At 33.5% G+C, this 22,000-nt stretch overlaps 1 protein-coding gene across 1 annotated transcript in view; it reads right to left on the bottom strand.

The window, feature by feature from the left end:
- Nucleotides 1-16,529: 16,529 nt before the first annotated feature.
- Nucleotides 16,530-22,000, bottom strand: part of LOC149420238 (uncharacterized) — an 89,743-nt gene continuing 84,272 nt past the window's right edge. Inside the window, exon 8 of the mRNA XM_089636323.1 lies at nt 16,530-17,256. Coding sequence (XP_089492449.1) covers nt 17,109-17,256 — 148 coding nt within the window. The 3' untranslated portion in view covers nt 16,530-17,108. The remainder of the gene's footprint in view (nt 17,257-22,000) is intronic.

The following is a 22,000-nucleotide window of genomic DNA, read 5'->3' as shown; positions in this document are numbered from 1 at the left end:
GTAGTCCAGGGGTCCAAGTCCGTAGATCCATTCCTAACACCAGATCCAATAGGGATATGGACCTTTTATCATTTTGAACATGAACTTTTTTTTCTGTGAAAATTAGATAATTTTTTTGATGAAAACGTTATGTACAGGGTTTTCCAATAAAAGGAGTTTTTTTTTCGGTAGATTTTACTTTTGAAGCTGTCATTTTTTGACATTTGACAAGTAAAAATTACGCCATTAATAAAAATGGAACGATACACGCTTCAACAACGCATTGAAATTATTAAAATTCACTTGAGTGAATCAAATGCAAATCATCTTGAGTGATGAGGCCCATTTCCACATCGTTGGCTTCGTCAACAAGCAAAATTGTCACATCTGGGGTTCAGAAAACCCTAGAGTTATTGTTGAAAAGCCTCCTTATCCTCAAAGTGTGACTGTTTGGTGCGGTTTATGGTCCGGCGGAGTCATTGGACCTTACTTTTTCAAAAATGAGGCTGGAGCAACAGTTACGGTGAATGGATTGCGCTATCGAGAGATGATTAATGATTTTTTATGGCCGGAATTAGATGGTATTGATCTGAACAACGTTTACTTTCAACAAGACGGCGCTACAGTGCCACACAAGCAACGAAACCATTGATCTTTTAACATTGAATATCAAAATAACACCTCTTATTGGAAAACCCTGTATTTATTAAAGTGCTAACCCATTTTTCTCGAGTTATTGTGTAATTACTAATCATATATTTATATATATAAAATCTGGTCTTAAAATTGCATGTTATTGTAACTGTAATGTAATCGACGAACCACATTTTTATTTTACAAATTAAATAAGTAGATACCAACGAATTATTTAACTAATGCAATTTTGAAATTACATACGTATTTCCTTAAAAAATTTTACTGCTGACTACTGTCAAGTAGTCACAGTCATGTGATTATAATATTATCATTGAAGTAGGGAACAGAGTTCAAGAGTTCGATGAAGGGAATCATCAACTGGCAAAAGTAAAGAGTTGAATCTCCCAGCCAGCAATACAATATTCAAAATATACCGAACTCTGTGAATGAATTCCAAATGAAGTTTCAGTTAACTTAATGGAATAAATATAGGCGGACAGCCTTTAGAACGCTTAAGAACAGCTTGAGCACTGCAAAGGTTCTAATTTAAGGGCAAAAGCAAGAGGTTATTTCTATTTAATGCGGTGAGTTCAAGTTGCAAAAAAGGTTTCGAATCGAGTAAGAAATTCAAATAAATGTTAATTGAAACTTTCAAACGGAATCGAAGAAATTCCAAATGTTAATAGAAAATTCAAAGTAACGTTTATGGGAACTATAGAAATATTTATGAGAAGAAACGTTTACGTTTGAGGTACTTCAGAACAGTGGCGGCAGGTGATTTTTTCGTGCTAGATTATACCACCCAGCTTAACTGCTGGGTGCAGTACAATGTACAACTTTCAGCCACAGTTGGAATAACGAAGTTCTAATAATTCGTTCTTAATGTGTAATAAACGATAGAAATAATTTCCTTTATCAATCCATTTTGTTTTGAAAAATTATTATTTTTGGCTTTAAAAAGGGTACTTAGTTATTTACTTTTTAGGAGAATAGTATCTTCAAATACGGAAACAGCAAAATGAACATTTGTTTCGGAATTAATTATAAATATTTTCTTAATATTTTAAAACATAATGTTATAATTTATAATCTTAACTGCATAACAAAACATAAGTATACCAACGAACTGGCGATGCCTATATTTTTTACATATATGCATACTATTGTACAATTTTTTTAATGGTATCTTATATAAAGATATAGTTCTTTTTTTTACTTAATATAAAATTTATATATTTATACGTATGTAACAAAAAAATCATTTCTTTACAATTTTTTTGTGTATTGCGTTTTAAGTGATTTTATCATGAAATCGCTTCAGTAATAATAGTATTCTGTTTTTCGGCATCCCTTTTTTTCCTCCCTCACATAATCTTCAAGATCCGGATTAATAAATCTCTTCCCACAGCCCGTGCCTTAACCCGCTTCACAACCTCGCCCAACCGGATAGCGATATATTTCTGTATTTCGTTATTTTTACACCGTACAAGGTGAGGTGAAAAATAAAAAAAAATATACAAATGTAATTATAAGAAAAACATTTTAAATCAGTTTTTCTTTTCCGTTTTCTTTGTGAAAATCTTAGTTAAATGTATTCCATTAGTAACTTAAATCCTTAACAATGAGCATTCATTATAACTGCTTCTCCCAACTTATCTCGTAAATACTTCACTTGGTTCCTCGTGTTAGAATTTTACACACGAAGTTATGACGGTTTCCGAGGCTGAAATTTCATCAAGGAGTGAAGTTCCTTATCGCCGTTCCACAGTGTTGCCCGCTGGATTCGACTTCCATCCCAATTAAGCGACACGGCACCGCCGGTAGGTACTTAATATGTTATGGGAAGGTGGGTTCCGCTATTTTAATGCACCGTTTTACTGGCAACTCTGTTGCCGAGGATGAAATCCCTGCAAGAATTCGCAAGGAGGTAAATGTAATGGTTAGTTCATGTCTTGCCAGATATTTTTCACAGGGAATCACAAGTTTTTTTTCTTTGATGGTAAAACTAGGTCTAAAATGATGATATACTCCCTACTTCGCAATGGTGTAATCAGAATTAAAACGCTGCGTTGCTTGTAATGGCTTTAGCCGGTTTTTTGACTAGATCTGAATAGTTGCGTATTTCCCTTCCCAATAACATATTTCAATGTGGGATACAATATTCCCACTGGTTCCAAGTAGTTAGGAATCTTGTGTGGTATTTACCGACATTAAAAATATATTAAAAAAAGATCGTTCTTTCTTTTGTGTGTACATGGTTTATTGGTTATAAATTATCTTTTTTTCTGGCATCTTCGATTAAAAATGAGTTTATCTCTTAAACATTCACAGAAAACCTTAAAAATGCTCGTAAAAAGAGCATCAATCTCTCTTGATTAAATTTTTAACGTGCTTTTAAAAAGGATCCTGATTAAAATCATTAAAAAAGTGTTAAACAAAAATTTAAAAATTCACTTAATTAAATACTGTTAATCTGCCTTTAGGATGATAAATAAATCATTAAATTGTGATCACTTTTTGCAAGTAACGTTTCTCAATCTATATTATATTTTTATTTATTTATACCTTTAAAAACAAGAACAAAATAATTTTAAAAAAACATACATTTCTTAAGGCTAGTAACAAAAGATGTATTTTTTAACTAAACTACCCATCACAACACAAATCAATTCTTTCTTATTTATGGAGTAGGACCACTATAGTCAATGAGGAAGGTGGGTAAAGAAATTATATTATTAAAAGTACCTAAATAATAAAATTAAATAGCATGATGGAAAAACTAAATAATGACTAAACTATGTACAAAATAGAAAAATATGTTTATCTATTGCTTACTTTACAGCTATTATTATTTTTTGTATTAAAACACAAATAACTTTGTTTACATCACTTTATTTCGATACAAAATCCATCCAAATTTAATGCCATCACAAAGTGAAAAGCAGTTAGAAAAGTTTTCTTCGAAAAATTAAGCTATTATTATTTTAACTTTTTTTTAATAGAGCGCAGACGGTTTACGTGTAGTTCCCGTGAGCACTTAGACCACCAGCCCACCGTGCTATTTCTCATTTTACCTTATTGCTTTGGTGAAAATATATATATTTTTTTTTTTGCTTTTCAAACAATTCTTTTATCTGTATTTCAACAAGCCCTGTTTCAAAAGAAACAAAATAGGGTATTTTCAATTCTTTTATTCTCGAAAAATATTTTTAAAAAAATAACAATACTGACATGTTACATTTTTGATTTTCCTTTTTAACCGTGAATTAAGCTTTGTTGACATCACGCCGCTCGACGTTGGTATCAGCCGTATTGACAACAAGACAGTGGCGTTTTATGTATAGCCAGTTGGAACTGTTTCGGAATGCGCGGTTTCGAATCGTTTTTAAATCAATAATTATGAATGAAAATATAAGAAAATTACACATTTTTTTTAAATACCCCATGCATGTACATAGGGTGCGGGTGGTACATATTCGTTTAACAATGTGAACACCGTGTAAAACAACTTGTGTGAAGCACCGTTCTCGTACCGTCTTTACGTGTGGTACGTAAAATGGATAATATAATCCGGGGACATCAATAAAACTGTCAGCGAAACTCGGGCACAATCCAAAACCACTTGTGACGTAATCACACGGGGATGTGATTGGCACACCCTGAGACTGCGATCGTGGGAAAGCACCTAGTTGTGGCTTTAGTTCGCAACAGATTGGAAAACATGATAGTTAACATATTCTATAGTCGGTGGTTATCTAAGGAGAGTCCTTGCAAACTACGCTCCGGCAAAATACTCATAGTCTAATTTTATCATTTGGTAGTCTAATTAGGACTGTATTAAAACCTTACTTTACCGCCAACGTAAAATAATAAGTGCCTTCCATAAAATTACTGGTGAATTTTGATAGCTAGAGTACTGCGTAGGGTAGTAAAAGGATTCAACGCATCTTCCCGAGAATTTTCACGAGATGATTATTGAAGTTCCATCATCATTTAGGATGCGTCAAATTTAGTAATATGAACTCTTCAGGCCTCTCGCATATTGACGGTTACATTTCTTAAAGATGCTGTCAGAAAGTCGTACAATTTGTGTGTATTTTCGCTTCGCAATAAAATCCATATAAATAGAATTTTCTGAATGTATCCGAAAACTTAAAACTGTGTTTAAAAGGTGATGAAATACACTTTCAAAATCTATTATTATAAAAACTTTGAAATCAAAACACTTAAAGTTTTTAAAATGGCTCACATTAAGTTTTTTTTTTATTTTTACACTGAACTAAAATTACATATTTTACTAGACAAATAAAGATTATGGCCACCTCATGTTGTCGTTTTATATAATTGTGATCGGAACCTTTGATTTCATGGAGGTTTTATGGGTAAAAAACTCAATTCTTTCGAGAAGGGCATACAAATTCAATATTGTATCAGTGATTCAAACCAATATTGTATTTGTGTGCATTTCTTGAAAGAATTCAGTATTTATGCGGATAAAACGATATATTCATATTGCGTATGTACGGGCGCCAACAAATAATTCACGTTAATATTTTAAAGCATAACTTGCAAAAAGTGTATTTTCATTAAAAGAATTTAATTAATGTCATCTATGAATGCGTAGATTATAACGAATTTTACGTTTACCCATTAAAATCGCTTTTTCAAATTCTCATTACAAAAGGAATAGTGCAGAGAAGAAAAATCTGGAAGTAAATTACTAATTATCCATAATTGGTTTATTTTGGCTATATAATACTTATGTTCAAACTGAAATAAATGTAAACTGTGGATTTCCCGAAAAATTAATAAATAAGTAAAAAATCAAAATGATAATCAAACAGAATAATACAGGAGCCAAAATTTGAACTCTGTAAAAACAGGTAGAAAAAATTATTCACTTTATTTTTAAAAAAAGCATGTTATAAAAATGTTAATTATTAATCACAGAATGTTGGCAGATGAATAGTGTACCATTTATTGTATCTGGTTTATGAAAAATGGAAAAATCATATATAAATGCATGATAAAAATCATATCTTATCTACGTACGGAAGAAATTTAAAATACAAGAAAATTCCTATCCGTCAAAATCTTATCTCCGAAATTGAAGAAACATTTACTCTGCAATTTCAGTCGTTTCTCCGAAATGATATTTTTGATGATGACAATGGTGGATAGTGGTCCCATCCCGTAATAAATTCCAGAGATAAATCTGTCTGTTTAACCGTCTCATTTGTTCCGTTATGCCCGGTTGTGCCTAGAAGACGGTGACTCCCTTCTGTCCCTTCAAGTACAAACCACCGGCGCCACAACTGTGGGACATGGGATGAAGTCACGCTCATTTTAACATTTTAATCACTACTAATACTTGCGAATTTAAACAATAGTAGAATTTTGAATTTAACACTGTTAGCGTAGGTAGCATTATTTTTTTTTAAAAGAACTTTATGTTGTTCGTGGCATAAAATACGTTCGTTACGCAATATTAAATCAGATGATGATTTTTTATTATTTTTTTCTATAGTTTTATAAAACATTTCATGTTAGATTCAGAGTAAACCATATCCCAATATATCGAATGGAAAAAACATATATTGGTTTCATTAAGCAAATGTATGTTCAACCACCGACTTATATTTCATGTAATGTTTTCTAATCGTAAAATATTCAATTACGTTCGTTGAAATTATTTTATCCGAAACCAATAAATAGCTTACCTTTGAAAATTTTATTGATTTAGCCAATGTTATTTATTAATATTAGATTACGAAAAATAAATTCTTGAAGTTTCTACTCCCATGGTCCTGAATTACGATTAAATTTATTCATTCGTGTATATTCTGCTTAGTCTTTATTTCAGAATATTATGTTTAGTTTTAATGCATAGTGAAGGATTCTTCAAATTTGTCCTAGTTCAGAAACTTAACGTTACTGAAGCCGCTTTAGCTATGCCAAGTGACCAGATCTGAAGAGTCAGGCACTTCCCGAAAAAAAATTTCCCTTTCTCATTTTCATCATCACAGCTTCTCAATACTCACTAAAAACGACAAAGTCAATTTAAAATACAAAACATTAGAGTTCGTTAAATACAACGATTACCCACGTGCTTCTTTTTTTTTCTTTGAAAGCTGTTGAGCGTAATAATTTCATTTATTTTAAATATTCCTGTGTCATTATTAAAATCATCCTTAAATATTAAATCCAATAAATACTTGTAAGTAATTAACAGGGTGAAAATCATTGGCCCACTTCCGGCTTGCTAAAAAGGCAATTCATTTGTCAATCGTGTTTGCTCGTCAGAGCAAATATTATAAGCAAGAAGCATCTTAAATTAAAAATGGTTCTAAACATATTAATATTGAACGTGATAAACCACGCGTTCATATTTGGCAATAATTCAGTTATTTTAAGATAATACACTTTAAAGCATTAAGATGAATTATTTTTTTGCGCCTGTACAAACGCAATATGATTATTAATAAATAGTTTTGTCCGTATAAAAACTGAATTCTTCCATAAAATATACAAATACAGCATTGTATCGGTCATCCCATCCACCGTTTATATTCATATTGCGTATGTTCGGGAGCAAACAAATAATTCGTCTCAAAAAGCATATTTGAATAAAATAATGAAATTAACGCCATCTATTAGATTATAACGTACGTTACGTTTGACCTTAAGTTTTTCATTGCTACCCCACCAGATATGTGCTAGCAGTGGCGGCTCGTGACTTGTGGGTGTACTAGAATGCTAATATGACAAAAAATGGCATTATTGATGCTGTTGTAGATGATAACGTGTTATGTTGTTTTTCAAAAATTTGGTTTTTCTTTATGAAGATTTTCAGGAAACCTGTGCGACCCACGGCCAATCTGAAATTTCCTGAAAATCTTCATGAAAAAAATGTTAATTTTCGAAAAAAAAAATAACTTATCACTCTATCGCACCCAAAAGTAACGAGCTGCCACTGCGTGCTAGTCTCACTTCTTAGCGCCAAAGAAGCCACCATAAAGGAGGACGACTTACACCCGGACTTCTAATCGTGACCCATACAATATGTGCTTTATTTTAGCATTAATAATATTTTAAAAACACAACTAACTTCTTTGTCATGCCAAGTACTCATTAATTTATTACATCAATCACAATAAAATAATAAGGATAATTTCTTGATTAGAATTCGTTTGAAATATTAATTTATTATGCTCCGCTTTAATTGTTCAGCACTTGTCTGATTTAACTGAACGCTTCAAAAATCCTCGCTTGGAAACCTTTATCAATACCCCACGTCTAACCCGTCCCATTCCACACCGCGCAAGGTCACGCTCACTGCCTCCGGATCACGGCCCATCAAAAGCCACGCTTTACGGTCACCCTTCCTTCACGGCTCTACGTATATCCTATCAACTAGTACTGTCTGCGCAGCCATTAAATGAATGGATATCAAATTTGCATACTACACCCCGTGTCTTAATCCGCTCGACGGTGGAAAAGAAAACCTTCGGGACTAACTTTTGATGCTTCGCTGTTTTTCCGGGGGTTAATGGAGGTTGAAATACTAGACTCGGGATAAGTTAAATTCTGCCATGAAAGATATGTAGGTAATTAGTTAGCGAATAACACCCATAATTTTATGCGGGAAGATAAACGTTGCTCTAAAGTCAGAGTCAAGCACCGGTTGACATTTTGCTTCCACCTAACTTTAATTTTCCCCACCATTCCCTCCTTATATGAAAATAATTTAAATACTTGAGTATAATTTTATTTTTAATATTCAAATAAATTATTTATCATCATAGAAAAGTCGATAAATATTTACCCAAGACACTGTCTAGAATGTATTTAGATCGAGAAGAATCTTGCAAATATACGAGTACATAAACAAAAATATGCGTTATGAAATTGTTGGTAGTAAGGACGGGTTGTTTAACAGAATTTGAACAATTCATCAAATATCAATTTTGATTGATCTCTGAAGGTTCTGTTAAAGTTCTGTTACTATATCATTATAGGCCAGATACTTAACAGAACTGAAATAATAACAGAACTTTAATAGAACTTTCACAGAACTTGAAAATTAACTTTCAAATTTGGAGAATAGCTAAAATTCTCTGAAACAACCCGTCCTTAGTCGAAGGATGATACATTTAATTATGAATTAGCTTAGTGCTAGAGCAGAGCCTCGGCAAGGCTAAGGTCCTGTGTTCAATTCCTAGATGCGACCGTATCTTTTTATGTTTAAAATGTTTCTTTAAGAATCGCTAATATAGTCTGCAATGATTAAATACTAGTATTTTTATTTGTACTAAATAAATTTAGATGAAAGTCTATAACACGTAATCGAAAATATACAATTATCTTGATAACATATACATTTTTGCCACCTGACTTCGGCTGAACCTAAAATCCTATTTTTTTAAATTTTATTTAATGATTTATAATACTTAACAAAATTAAGAAGTTGGTATTTTTGTAATTTGTATTATTAATTCATAGGTTTATGGTTCAAAGACGTTAAATTCCGAATCGTGCTGAAAATACATCACATACAAATTTCAGATAAACGAGCTTTATAAATAAATATATCTCAATTTGAATATATCTCTACAAGTAAAATTAAGATCTTTAAGATTACCGTGATATCATAATCAGCGGATCAAGTCATGTATCTTCTTCTTTATGTGCCGTATCAGGTCCCCCCGACGTTGGCGATCACTCTTGAAAATGTCTCTTGAAAAGTCATGTATAAGAGGTATAAAAAATATTCAGTCCAAAGATGAGCAGAAATAATCAAATAACGCACGGCTGCCTACAAGGAAACCTCCCGTTTAGACAAACGGAAAACAAAACAGATAGGCCTGTCTGGTTCAGAGATCCTTCAACTGTTTTCTCCTGTTAAATAATTTCAAAAGAGAATACTTTCAATCGATTTTTTAAACATATCTACCAAAGATAGCCAATGCAAGTGTTGAAAATTTGAATCAAAAGCAGTATAGTATTTTATAGTATCTATTTGTTATGCACTAATATGTTTTATTTATAAAAATCAGTTTTGTACAAAAAAAAGTTATTTGTTTTAAATTGTGAAGGTACAAAAATATTTCATTACAAATCTGTTTATGTAAAGAAGAATATCTGTGGCGGGCAGGCGGACGGCGTGGATTTGATTATCATACAAATCTAGATGTTTTTTCCGAGATTGATGATTTTTTTTACAATTTACTTACAAAACAAGAGGAAGGTCACTGTCGACGTCTGATTTTGAGAAACTCTGCGTAAAGCCTGGGCAACGCCGGGGACTTTAGCTTCTCTACCATTGAAACGTAATTTCACCTATCGCATAACATTATCTAACCTGCCTGTGTCAAAAAAGTATGTTAATTGACTTAAAGTCAATACTACATAAACTTCTTTTTTTAAATATGCGATAAAAACAGTTTTCTTCTAAATTTTTTTATAATATCACTTTTTTCACTAATTTGGGTTCTACTTAACGGAGGTTTATGATATTATTTTAATGTTTGCTTTTTAAAAGTGAGTAATAAAAATTCTGTAGTAAGAATCAACATCGCAATTGATTTTTTTTACGTATTTTGCCTCCAGTCCCACTGGTTGACAACCGCAAACTCAGCAACCCATTAAAATTCATCAGGAACTGACAGAGCAAGTTGCACCCAGGCAAACATCGGTATGCAGAACGGATCACTATTGTTTTTATTCACCTCATTAAAGTAATAGTTCGTCCACACAAGGCAGGTGTACTTGAAACCCATAAAATTTGAAATCTTGTTTTATCAACTTTCTAAAGCAATTTTTAGTTTTCGTATACGTTCAGAAATGTTCCATTTATTTGGATTTTATTGCAAAGCGGAAATACTTCAACCTTTTCAAAATAAAGCAGAGGCCTGAGGAGTTAATAGTATTTTTATTTATACAACTTACCCCGCCACGCGTTGATGTGATGTTTTAAAAAACATGTTTTTACCTGTCATCTATAAAATAAAGATTTATAAAAAGAACTTTCGAAGATATAAGATTTTGAACAAACGAAAATTAACATTTTTAATAATATGGGTAGACAAATCTGTCAAATATACCATTCGACACCTAAGGAGAAAAACAACATTGTGAAATCCATTCCTCAAATCTGCCCAAAACCATTTTAGGTCACTGTTGTTGCTGGGGGTCATTTTTGATGTTTTTTAACTTTAAGATGTCTTAAATAATAAGAAAGATGTTGATTATTCTATGAGCATCCTTACCTGTATTAAAATATTAAGTAACAGGTTCATTCTCATTTTCAACAGATATGCAATCTTTTTTTTAAATCAATAAAGAGTATTCAGGTTGTCGATAGCCCTGCTATTATGATGCAAAATTATAAGGAATCCAGCGAGTAGAGTTCCATACTTAAACTTATGGGCATTTCACCTGACGTTTTTTTTAAACCGATCTCCATTTGGAAACTATTTGGGGACCCACATGAAAAATCGTTGCTTTACGCAATCATAATGTCAATAATTACGATTTTATCCAAATAGTTGCCATTAGAGAAGAAATAATATTTTGGAGGGTGCTAAATCGTCAAACACCTTGAATATAACCGTAGATTAAACGAAAGCATCTGTGATTTGCCTTTGCCTTTGCCATTGCCGTCAAAAATTCATCAAAAATGTATGCGAAATTCATTGTAGCCAACAGTAATAGAGGTTCAAAATCATTAATAAACACATTTTATAATCTTTTTATCCATATTTATACAAAAAAATAAATAAACATACAATATTTCCACAAAATAAAGTTACTTAAATCAATAAAAAACATAAACTAAATGAAAACGGTACCAAAACACGTAATTTTTTTCACCCGGAATCCATATGAAAAGTAGGCCCATACCCGACCGGACTGGATGAAAAAAAGGATCGCGTAAAACACCCATAAAAGTTGGTGCAGACTAACTCACTTTTCTGAAGAGTTTTATTTAGTGAGAAGACTTAATACTATGAATCTTCTTTTCAGTACCCTTTCAATACTTTTTCGCCTTTCTTCATTAAGTTTCCTTGTTCAATGTTTGTATGTATTTAATATTTAAGATCAAATTAGTGGTACAAATTTCCAGAAATTTATCAGATAAAATATTCTCTCATTGTTCAGAAACAAGTCAGAATTTCTGTTTTCAAATTGTGGTTCGTCAATAATTCCATCAATTCTCAACCAAACGGGCCTTTTTTGTAGTAAATATTTAGTTTCAGGTACGACTGAAAATATTTATAATACATACAATACAAAAAACAATCAAACGTCTTATCATGTTTTTAGAAACCACTTTTGTTAAATAATATTACTTGTTCAAACAATCACGGAATTTACAGGTAAATCATTTTAAAGGGACCCTTGCTTGTGTAGTGGTGTACCACAAAAAAAAATGAAAATAATTTTATTTTATAGTAAATTTGTTTTTGTTAGGAAGCTGACGAACGAATCAAAAAAGTTAGTTCAAAATACTTTTCTGAAACTTTCTATGTACGCGTGTGCACAAATTCATTCAAACGTGTACTCTGAAATGATTTGCCTGTAACTTATCTTGCTAAGATAAAAGCTGAGAAATATTATTTCTACAGAAAGTAAAGTAGTTGTTTTAATTTTAAATTATTTTACTATACTCACAAATAAATAAGCTCCTTTTTTAAATATCGAGCAAAAACAAATTATGTACGTTCATATTTCAAATAACTGTAGAGTAAAATAAACGTCTGGTAAACTGTAATATTTAAAGGTAGGTACTTTATCGCGGGTCTAGATTTGAAAAGATTATTTTTATCAAAGATATTAGAAGAACGAGATGTGCTATGCGCAGTTCGTACTGAGTGGAATTGTTTTGCCGAGTGTCGCCGGTTTTGTTCACCAATACTACTGCACACCTTCGCTTGCGCTAAGGTATCCGCACTAATACATAGAACAGATTTCTGTGCGTACACGTCCCGATACCGTTCAAAGTACCCTAATTAGGGTGTACTCCGGCTACGGTCCGGCGGCCAACATAGCATATCGCGTTCTTCTAATATCTTTGATTTTTATGATTCCAATAATTTTCACATACCTCGAATAGGTAGGTACCGGTTGACCAAACATAAAATATCGCTCAGTCCCTACTTAAATTATTTTCCTCAGGTTAATATAATAGTTAATTTAAAAAATATTTAATACGTCTCCTTTAAACAAATAAATTCAAAAGTTTTTTATAGTGGTAACTTTTAACTTTTCCATAGATTAAATTTATATTAATTTTGTTACCAAATTATCGTTTGACGTGGCAAAAAGGTGAAATAAACGCTTAATAATGAAATTAAATAATAATGCTAAGGCAAAGCTGGGGGTAAGCCTTACCAATGTTGTCGGGTCAACCTAAACCTGCGATCATCTTTATTAAGGGTTGTTTTAGAGCCCTAAGGGCTTTTGTTGACCCGGGTGTTTTAGCTTTGAGATAACCTATTTTGTTCCGACTTGTCTAGTCTGAGAAATAGTCATCGTTAATAACACCTACGTTTATTAACAGAATCCATTATTGGCAGAACCGATAACTTCTTGAATATTTAAAAGGGTAGGTTGTTAAATAATACAGTTGGTCGGATCAAATTAACCATCATTTTTAACACATATGTAGTACCTACCCTAATAACTTAGATGATTCTTTTATAAAATTTTCACATTAGATAAAATGTATATTTCAATATTTTCACAGCGAATTTGAGAGCCACCTCCGGGCTTGAGCCCCACAATACTTGATTAACCTACTTGATTCCGTTCAAATGAGGGCGGTCCGTCTGATTGAAAATTTATTGTTAATACACCTTTTGCCATCTCTGATTCACAGACGCAATGTGGGCAATCTGAGCCTATTTAACAGGTATTTTACTGAAGTCTGCTTGATTAATCCCCAGTACACCGGCGCATATGCGTGAAACTCGACGTACACTGTGTAAGACGGCTCTTATGTGGTACTAGCTACCGACGTCTGCCTTTCCTCTTTCATATAATGCGGGCCTCTTTTAATAAATCCTGACGATGAAAGACCTGAATTAATAAATCTTATATTTTTATAAGCAATAATTATTAGCCTGAAACACTCATCCACATTGAAAAATCTCCTGATAAAAGATACATGACGCCAACGGGACATATAAGAGATAAGAGATAAGCCGGGAGATAAGATAGGAGATAAGAGATATACGGGATAAGAGGTAAGCCGCCATAGCTCAGTGGTCAGAGCTGTCGACCGGAAATCGAAAGGACACGGGTTCATGTCCCGTTGGCGTCATGTATCTTTTATCAGGAGATTTTTCAATGTGGATGAGTGTTTCATGCTAATAATTATTGCTTATAAAAATAATTGTTACCCTTTGTGCTATGCATAAAAAATATTGTCTTAAACATTAGTTTACCAAAAAAACAAAAAAAACAAAAAAAATCTTTTCCTGTAGCCGCTGCCTAAACCCGCCTCGCAATGCTGTCGAATCGAATGGCGACATAGCTCTCCTGTCAGGCAGGGGAGCTCTTATGAGTTATCACATAAAAGAAAAGTTAAATTCAATAAACACAATACGAGACTCCAACCTCCATTAATGTAGTTGCTTCTCACACCAATGTAATAAATAATTCTTGCTACTTTGTTGATCTTGAATTTGACATTCTTTGGGTTGGTACTACCTTCGATTAAAAAATGGGAAAGATTGCCACTCTTTCGCAATGGTACGATTCATACCGAACGCTTAAATATTTAATACCAGAGATTTTCAATAAATTTAATAATTCTTTTAAACCTCAGAATAATGAGAGACCCTGCCCCAAAAACACTAAGCGTTGGCTAATAAGCGACGAATCAATGTATCTCTGAACTTTATTATTGATGTATTCCTGAACATCTCAACGTACCTGCCTAAATAATTTGTATATAGGTAGGTACTTTGAGATATATTATTTTGTGATATTGTTTATTGTATAATTTTGTGTCATACATGTATTAAAAATTAAAAATGTTTATATATATTATTTGTAGAACCTACAGACAAGCCGTCATGTGTGACAGCTTTGTGGGACTGCATAAAACTTGTATCTTTAAAAATTTATAATAAATAAAAAAAATAAAAATAAAAAATAATGCCTTCTTTACTAAAACTACAATTTTTTGACATTTCGCTCGAACCTACTCAAATAATAAAATGAAATGTTTTACGATGCGCGTATTTTTTACATTACTCTGATTAAACATAATACTTGCACCAATCGTAAAAGCATCGGGAACTATCATTTCCAAATAGCACTCGATTACTATGCTTATCGGAGTTTTGGATATTTTCAACGTGCCAGGCAGTAAAATCAACATGTAGCAATAATACGCTTCTGTAGTTCTCGCTGTCACATTATATCTACGGATATTGTTGGCAAGCAACAAAATGCTTTTTTTCAGAACACCCGCTATTCTTTTGAAAGAACATCGTCAGCTATTTTCTAACGAGAACTTAACGTTCGTTATTAACTTTTGTCCAAAGGTTATTGATTTAACAAGACAGTCGTCAGATCATATTTTTATAAAACTATTTTTTCTCGAGTGGCAGATTCTCTCAGTATCGCCGTGGTAAAATTCCAGCATTCAGAATCGAAATATTGTTTGATATGGCATTAGCTGTGTTTGGTGAGCAAAATTAAATGGACAGATGCTCCAAAATTTAATTTTTTCTCAGCTCATTTCTTTTTTACACTTGGTTCAGCGTCACAGTCAGTCTTGTTGGTTTCGGGCAGTTGGGAATATTGTATAGTATTCTAATACAAAGGAATTATCAATAAAAATGTCAATTTTGGGTTATAATTACGTGTTTTATCATTTTTATTAAAATATAAAGAGTGAATCTTATTATAATATATTATAAGCAAGAATAAGGTAAAATTGAAATCTACATATAAGAAAACAAAATACAGTAATGTAATTATTCTTCGCTTAAAATAATTTTAATAAAATTAGAATATTATTTGTAAAATCAGCAAACATTTGTGTGCCGCAATGCAAAAAGAAATACCATCTTCCCAAATGTGACCAGAGTTGGCAAAATCCCAAGCAAACCGTCCCGAATGTAGGTTAGATAGGCTTCATGGAATATTGCAAGTACTTTCCTCTCAAAAAGGAATTCCTAATCATGGAAATTTGCATTTTTTGTACTCTAAAATTGGACTTTCATAATACATTATATTATCATTAAAATAAATTATTTTTTTTGAATCTCAAGAAAAATATTATAATATTTAAGTTTGATGGTAAAGCTGTTTAAAATTAACATTTGTTTTAATTAATAAATTAGATTGTATAATTACTTAATTCTGTTTAAAATTTCAATGTTTGTCTTTTGGTTATTTGCGATTAACTTCTTGCTTCTGTTTTTAGTTACATATATATTTTTTACATTTGAACAGTCCCCGTTGAACGCCGATTCTCGACACATTTCAGCTTTTGGTCAATTTTTATTCAACAGCTAACAAGAATAACAAAATGAACCGATATACTGAACCGCTGATTTATTTAAAGCTGAAACTGAACAAGATTCAAATGATTTAAAAATCTTAATAACGTATATTATAAATCTTAATATAATCTTCGTGAAGATTATCAATCAATAATTTTATTGTTTATCAAATCGAGTCTGAAACATCTTTTTATTCAACAGCTAACAAGAATAACAAAATGAACCGATATACTGAACCGCTGATTTATTTAAAGCTGAAACTGAACGAGATTCAAATGATTTAAAAATCTTAATAACGTATATTATAAATCTTAATATAATCTTCGTGAAGATTATCAATCAATAATTTTATTGTTTATCAAATCGAGTCTGAAACATCTAAGCCTTGGTCAAACTAATGCGAATACATTCCTACTAAACGTTTTTTTAGAATTTCAAATAATGCTTTACTTGTTATCTAGGCACAAATCATAATTCTCCAAAAGCCATGCTACTAGACGTCTATATTATTCAATGACACCAAAACCGTTTAGGGATTTAATGCTACCAGGTGATCTGCTTAACCTGGGTCAATCGAGAACTACCCCCTCATTGTAACCCGCTCACGAATCACCGATAGATGCCGGTGTGGCGAACGACCATAGATGTGTGAGTTTTGTAGACGGCACAACGCGAATTACGTTCTCGAGACAGACAAAGTAATAGAAATGGTAGATACCTGAAATCTAAAATTAGCTATCATTTTTCTACTACCTACCTAAGTCAAATGTAAGTACCCGATCACAGATCGGGTGACGGATACTCGAGTCTCGAGGGAAAGTGCGCTCATCGATCTCTCTTCTCTAATTTTTTCATTTACCCGATTAAAGAGCGACTCTTTACTCTTCACTTCCGTCGGTGGGTCGTGTAAAATGATCGATCGACCCAGCTCTAATCTGTGCGATTAGTCAACATGTATTAGGTAAGGTTAGGTTAGTGATGGTGATGCTGCGCCTGCAGCTTGGCCGCCACGTGTTGGCTGATGGCGCAGAGGCGGGGCAGGGCGGGCGTCTCGCCGGGCCGCGCCTCGCGCACCTTCAACGCGTGCAGCCGGTTAGAGCCAACCATCTTCCCTGCCACTCTGCAAACAAACACAAACTCAATATTCATAAAGTACTACTATGCTTTATTAACAAGATTTGTTTAAATAAAATATGCGCTGACAAAAGAAACGACTTCCCACTATTATTTTCATTTATAATTCTTTTTTTATATCGACATATTTTGCGTCAGTGAGAAGAGATTAAAACGGTTAATCCTACTGAATCTCGCCTCATTAACACGATTTCACCACTTTCTACATTTTTATTTTGTTCTGCAAACCTACCTTAAATATTTGTTTTTTTTCTTTTTTTCTTGTAATGTAAAAGAAATTTAAAAAATTACAGTCACAAGGAATTTATCGCTACGCCATAATGTACTAGTAACATTTTGTTATCTACATTTCAAACTATAATAACTTCTAAAATATTAATAACTGTTAGTCATTTTTCAAATATCCAGTCAAAAAAGGTCATTAAAGTTTTACTGTTTTTTCATAATTATCTGTTCCATACAAACAAACAAAAAAAATTAACTTGCTCCTCGCTTAGGACGGGTTGTTTCGGAGAATTTGAACAATTCATCAAATTTCAACGTTCATTTCCGGGTTCTGTGAAAGTCCTATTCAAATTCTGTTATTATATCATTATAGGCTAGTTGCTTGACAAAACTGAAATAAAAACAGAACTTGAAAAAATATTTCACAGAACTTGAAAATGGACTTTGAAATTTTATGAATTGTTCAAATTCTCCGAAACAACCCGTCCTAAGTGTTTTCATCTTCTACAATAAGTCTGTTACTTACATCTTTTTTTACTAGTATTTCTGTGAACAACAGCCCTCTCATCAAATAAGTATGATTCTGATTTTCCCATCACTAGTCACTATCTTTAAAACTCAACACAGTGACAATTCAACACACTATTAAAAACTGATGTAAAGTCATTAGAAACGATGAAAATTTTTTTTTTTAACCTTACCTAACCTAACCTACTTAACCCAGTTAATAAAGTTTTTGTTTCATCACTTCCCATGAGTTTATATATTTTTTTAAAGATGTGATGAATTATCATTGTGATGATTTATCCGGTCACCATCGATTTCATTGAAAATTTAAAATATTGTTTTTATTAGTGCCAGGAGTATTTAGAGAGTAATTTAAATTGTAGAAGAATTCGGGGACGCCCGAGAAAGACTTTACGCATTACAACTGCACGGGAATGAAACTAGTCGAATAACGTAGATTTTATATTGTAATAGTGTGGTATACAGTAGCGAATGGTAGAGGAAATTTGTTTTTTTTTTGTTTATTCAGGAAACAGACAGTTGTAGATATGAATTGATTTTACATTTCAGTTGAATATAAGATAAACCAATTAAGTTACATTTACAATCTTTTTTATGGGTACAGGTTAGGAAGAAAGTCGATATTTAAAGACATTGGTAAAGAATGAATCAAAAGAATAGACGAACTATAAAAAATAATCGTTGTGATAAAGGTACATTGTAAGATTAATTTGTTTTTAAAAGTTTTTAGGGTACAGTGGAAAAATCGTAAAGAAATCACATTGTAAAACATGAATAAGATATTACGAAAATTCAATTTTCATAACAATATAGTAAAGTAGTCTGCTAATAAACTGGAAAAGCAGTTTAGCAGGTTTAAATTGTAAAATAAAATCAAAATAATAAAAAAGTTTAAAAAATTAATGCGAGTTCGATTTATGTAGACAAAAAGTGTGCGATGTAAATTTCACATTTTACGAGACGTATGATTTGCGATAACTTGATTAAAAGTAATTTGTTTACCGGAAGTTATAAAATCAAAAAATAGTTTTTAATTGTGATTGCTACTTAAAAATACTAAATGCGAAAAGAAATGAAAAGAAAAAAAATATTACTAAAAAATGTGTAAGTGAAATGATTTTGGAGTATTTGAAAGGAGTCATACTATTTTGTTTATATCTGCCTCAGAGGAAATTCGAATAACAGGAGAACCGTCATTTTTTCTCATGAATATATAACAGTTTTTTGTCCATGGGCATTTATAATTTTTTTCAGTTTTAAGTTCCTTGGCTTTCTTCATAAGTAACTTTTTAGAAGGCGTGAGGTCATGAAGTATGCCTGAGACAGACGTTAATCTTATTTCTGCACTGAAATGAGATATGTAGTCAAAATTATAGTAGATTTAATGTAGTTACTTAACTTATCGAACCCAAAGTGTCAAAATCGAAAACAAATTCAGCCAACCCCTCCCTATAACCTACGGGGTTCCCCAAGGAAGCGTCTTAGGCCCTATTTTGTTTCTCATCTACATAAACGATCTATATAACCTAATGATAGATGGAAAATTTTTAAGTTTTGCTGTCGATACTGTGCTATACATTAAATCAGACACTTGTTTAAACGCAAACAAAATGGCTGAGAATTCAATTAACTCTGTTACAAAATGGCTAGACATAACTCTCTTGCACTAAATACTTCCAAAACAAAATACATTACTTTTAATATGAATATCGTTGGCCAACCTAAATGTTCTTGTACTGACGATACATTCTGTCAATGTCCTTGCCTAGATCGAACGGACCATATCAAATACCTTGGTCTTACATTTGATCAATATCTTGTGTTGACTCGACCTCCTAATTGTCCTAACTCGCTTGAATGAGGTTTTTATACCTCCTTCTCTCCAGCGTTCAGTTTCGCTTTTGCAAAACGATATCGTGCTGGGCCTAGCTAACTCTGAATATTCCCCGCCCCTGTGGTATCGCACACAGTAAAATAAGGCCTACGCTTTGGGGTTGATCTACAATAAATCCCTTAACTTCACGTTGTGTGATTTGTTAATTCGAAGCCCCCCCGCTATGGGGTGGTAGGTATTTAATGTCTCCTTTCTGTGGTAACTCCCGGTTCTTTTTAGCCAAAGCGTGGGGAAAACGTCCATCGACCCTCAGCGAGTTCTACAAGGAACGAGTACGTGTCTCACCTAACTTTCGAATACTGGACCCTATTACTAATCGACCTAACAGCTTATATCATATCTTTACAATTGCCTTGTATCCCCGCCATTTCTAACGTCCCCGTGTTTATAAATTCTAGATTGTGACATAGAACCGTACCCCTCCCCCCCCCCTCTTGTGTACGGGCTATTAAACCCTTCGTTGAATAGTGTGTTGTTTCCGCATAAGTACCGGGACTCTCTCGTCGACCTCTGTAACGATGTACTGAAACTAGATAAATGGGTTTAGCTGTGGTTAGTAAACTTTGGGTGTTGCGGATGGAAGTGGAAACGAGAGAAAAGGAGATGGGAACGGATTGAATGACGAGAAAAGGTTTTTTTTTGCAAACTGGGTCGGCACCTCACTGCCCCAAATGAAATGGTCGCTATTCTTCCAAATGCAAAACCCCAAGAACCAATACGTGTCTGGCTTTCCCCGAGGTCTGGTCTAACTTCTTCTTATAGTCGCCTTGACACCTCCGGACCGCTCACGTCAGAGGGAGAGATAATGCACCTGTTGGAATATCCCAAATCACCCCGCCCCGCTTCCTCCAACGGACTACTTTACTGACTGTAAAAGGGGAATTTTTCATTGCGTCTCTTGTCATGATGCTAAACGCGTGCATGTTTCAAATAGGTTTGTTCTGGTGAGGCTTTCAACGTCCACTAGCCGCCAGGCCTACTATCCACCTCACGAAGGTTGCTGCAAAGGATCTCGAGGGTTTTCCAGTCGAGTTGCATCAACCTCCGGGTAAACCCCGCTTTAGTATGTGTTCGTCCTCCGATTTTGAACCCTCGTTCATCACGCCGACGTCCCCTCCACGCGATTTTGAAAGACTTGGAGCCCGTTCAATTAAACGCCTTCGCAGCGAACCAAGGCCCAAACATTCCAACTTGACATTAATTTTCATACTGCCTCTCGTGTCCTCTCATCCGACCCGGTCCCGCGAAAAGGGATGACCTCCCGAACTCTTCGTGATTCTCCATACAACGTTGACGCCCCGAAATCGCGTGATGAGGAAAGTAGAAAATCTTCTGAGCCGAGGAAGTTGTGTGCTTTCCCAAGACAGCTTACGGACAACATACTCCAACGGTGAGTTCTAAGCCGAGGCCAAAGGTATTTAGGAATTTGTTAGTGAACACATAAGGTTATACAAATATTATTAATTTTAATTTTTTTATTTGTTTTGAGCACGAGTTGGTTGCAGCTAGTCGCTTCCATGTTGATTTGAGGTGCCTCTGCGCGGCCGCCAACTCGGTAGAGTGTACGACTTTTGTCGTCAGGCACGGACGTCGAGTGATTTATGGGGTCCCCTTTCTTCCTTTTGGTCGTGTGTCGCCACTAACTGCTTACAAATAAGTAGGTCATTGGCCTCGTGCTAAACACAGCTGTTAGAAGCAAGCAAACAGTTCTAAATGTGATACTATTTTATCAGTTGCAGCCCCATCTTCGTCGCAATTTTAACGTTCTGGAAATATATATTCATGCAAGATCACTCACCCAAAATCGTTATATTACCAGTCCAGTCGGGATATCGACGACATGTACATTAATCCACGTCCAGGGGCTGTAGGTAGGATGTAGAAGCCCCTAAGCCGTTAAGGGTTCGTATTAAATTCGAAATCGGTTCTCTATGTCACCCGTCTACTCGCCGGTAGAAACTATAACCATATTGTATCTAATTTTTCTAGCTAAAATTTCTACTTTCATACGCCGCTCCGTAGATAGCACATAAATTACCTGATACTAGAATTCGGAATGTTTAAGCGGATCATTTCTTTCAAT

Source organism: Hesperophylax consimilis, chromosome 10 (genome assembly GCF_061612785.1).
Source record: "Hesperophylax consimilis isolate HC1 chromosome 10, BYU_Hcon_1.0, whole genome shotgun sequence".
NCBI classification, from domain to species: domain Eukaryota; kingdom Metazoa; phylum Arthropoda; class Insecta; order Trichoptera; family Limnephilidae; genus Hesperophylax; species Hesperophylax consimilis.
Note: the sequence above shows the minus strand (reverse complement) of the source record. Positions and strands in the feature narration are given on the sequence as shown.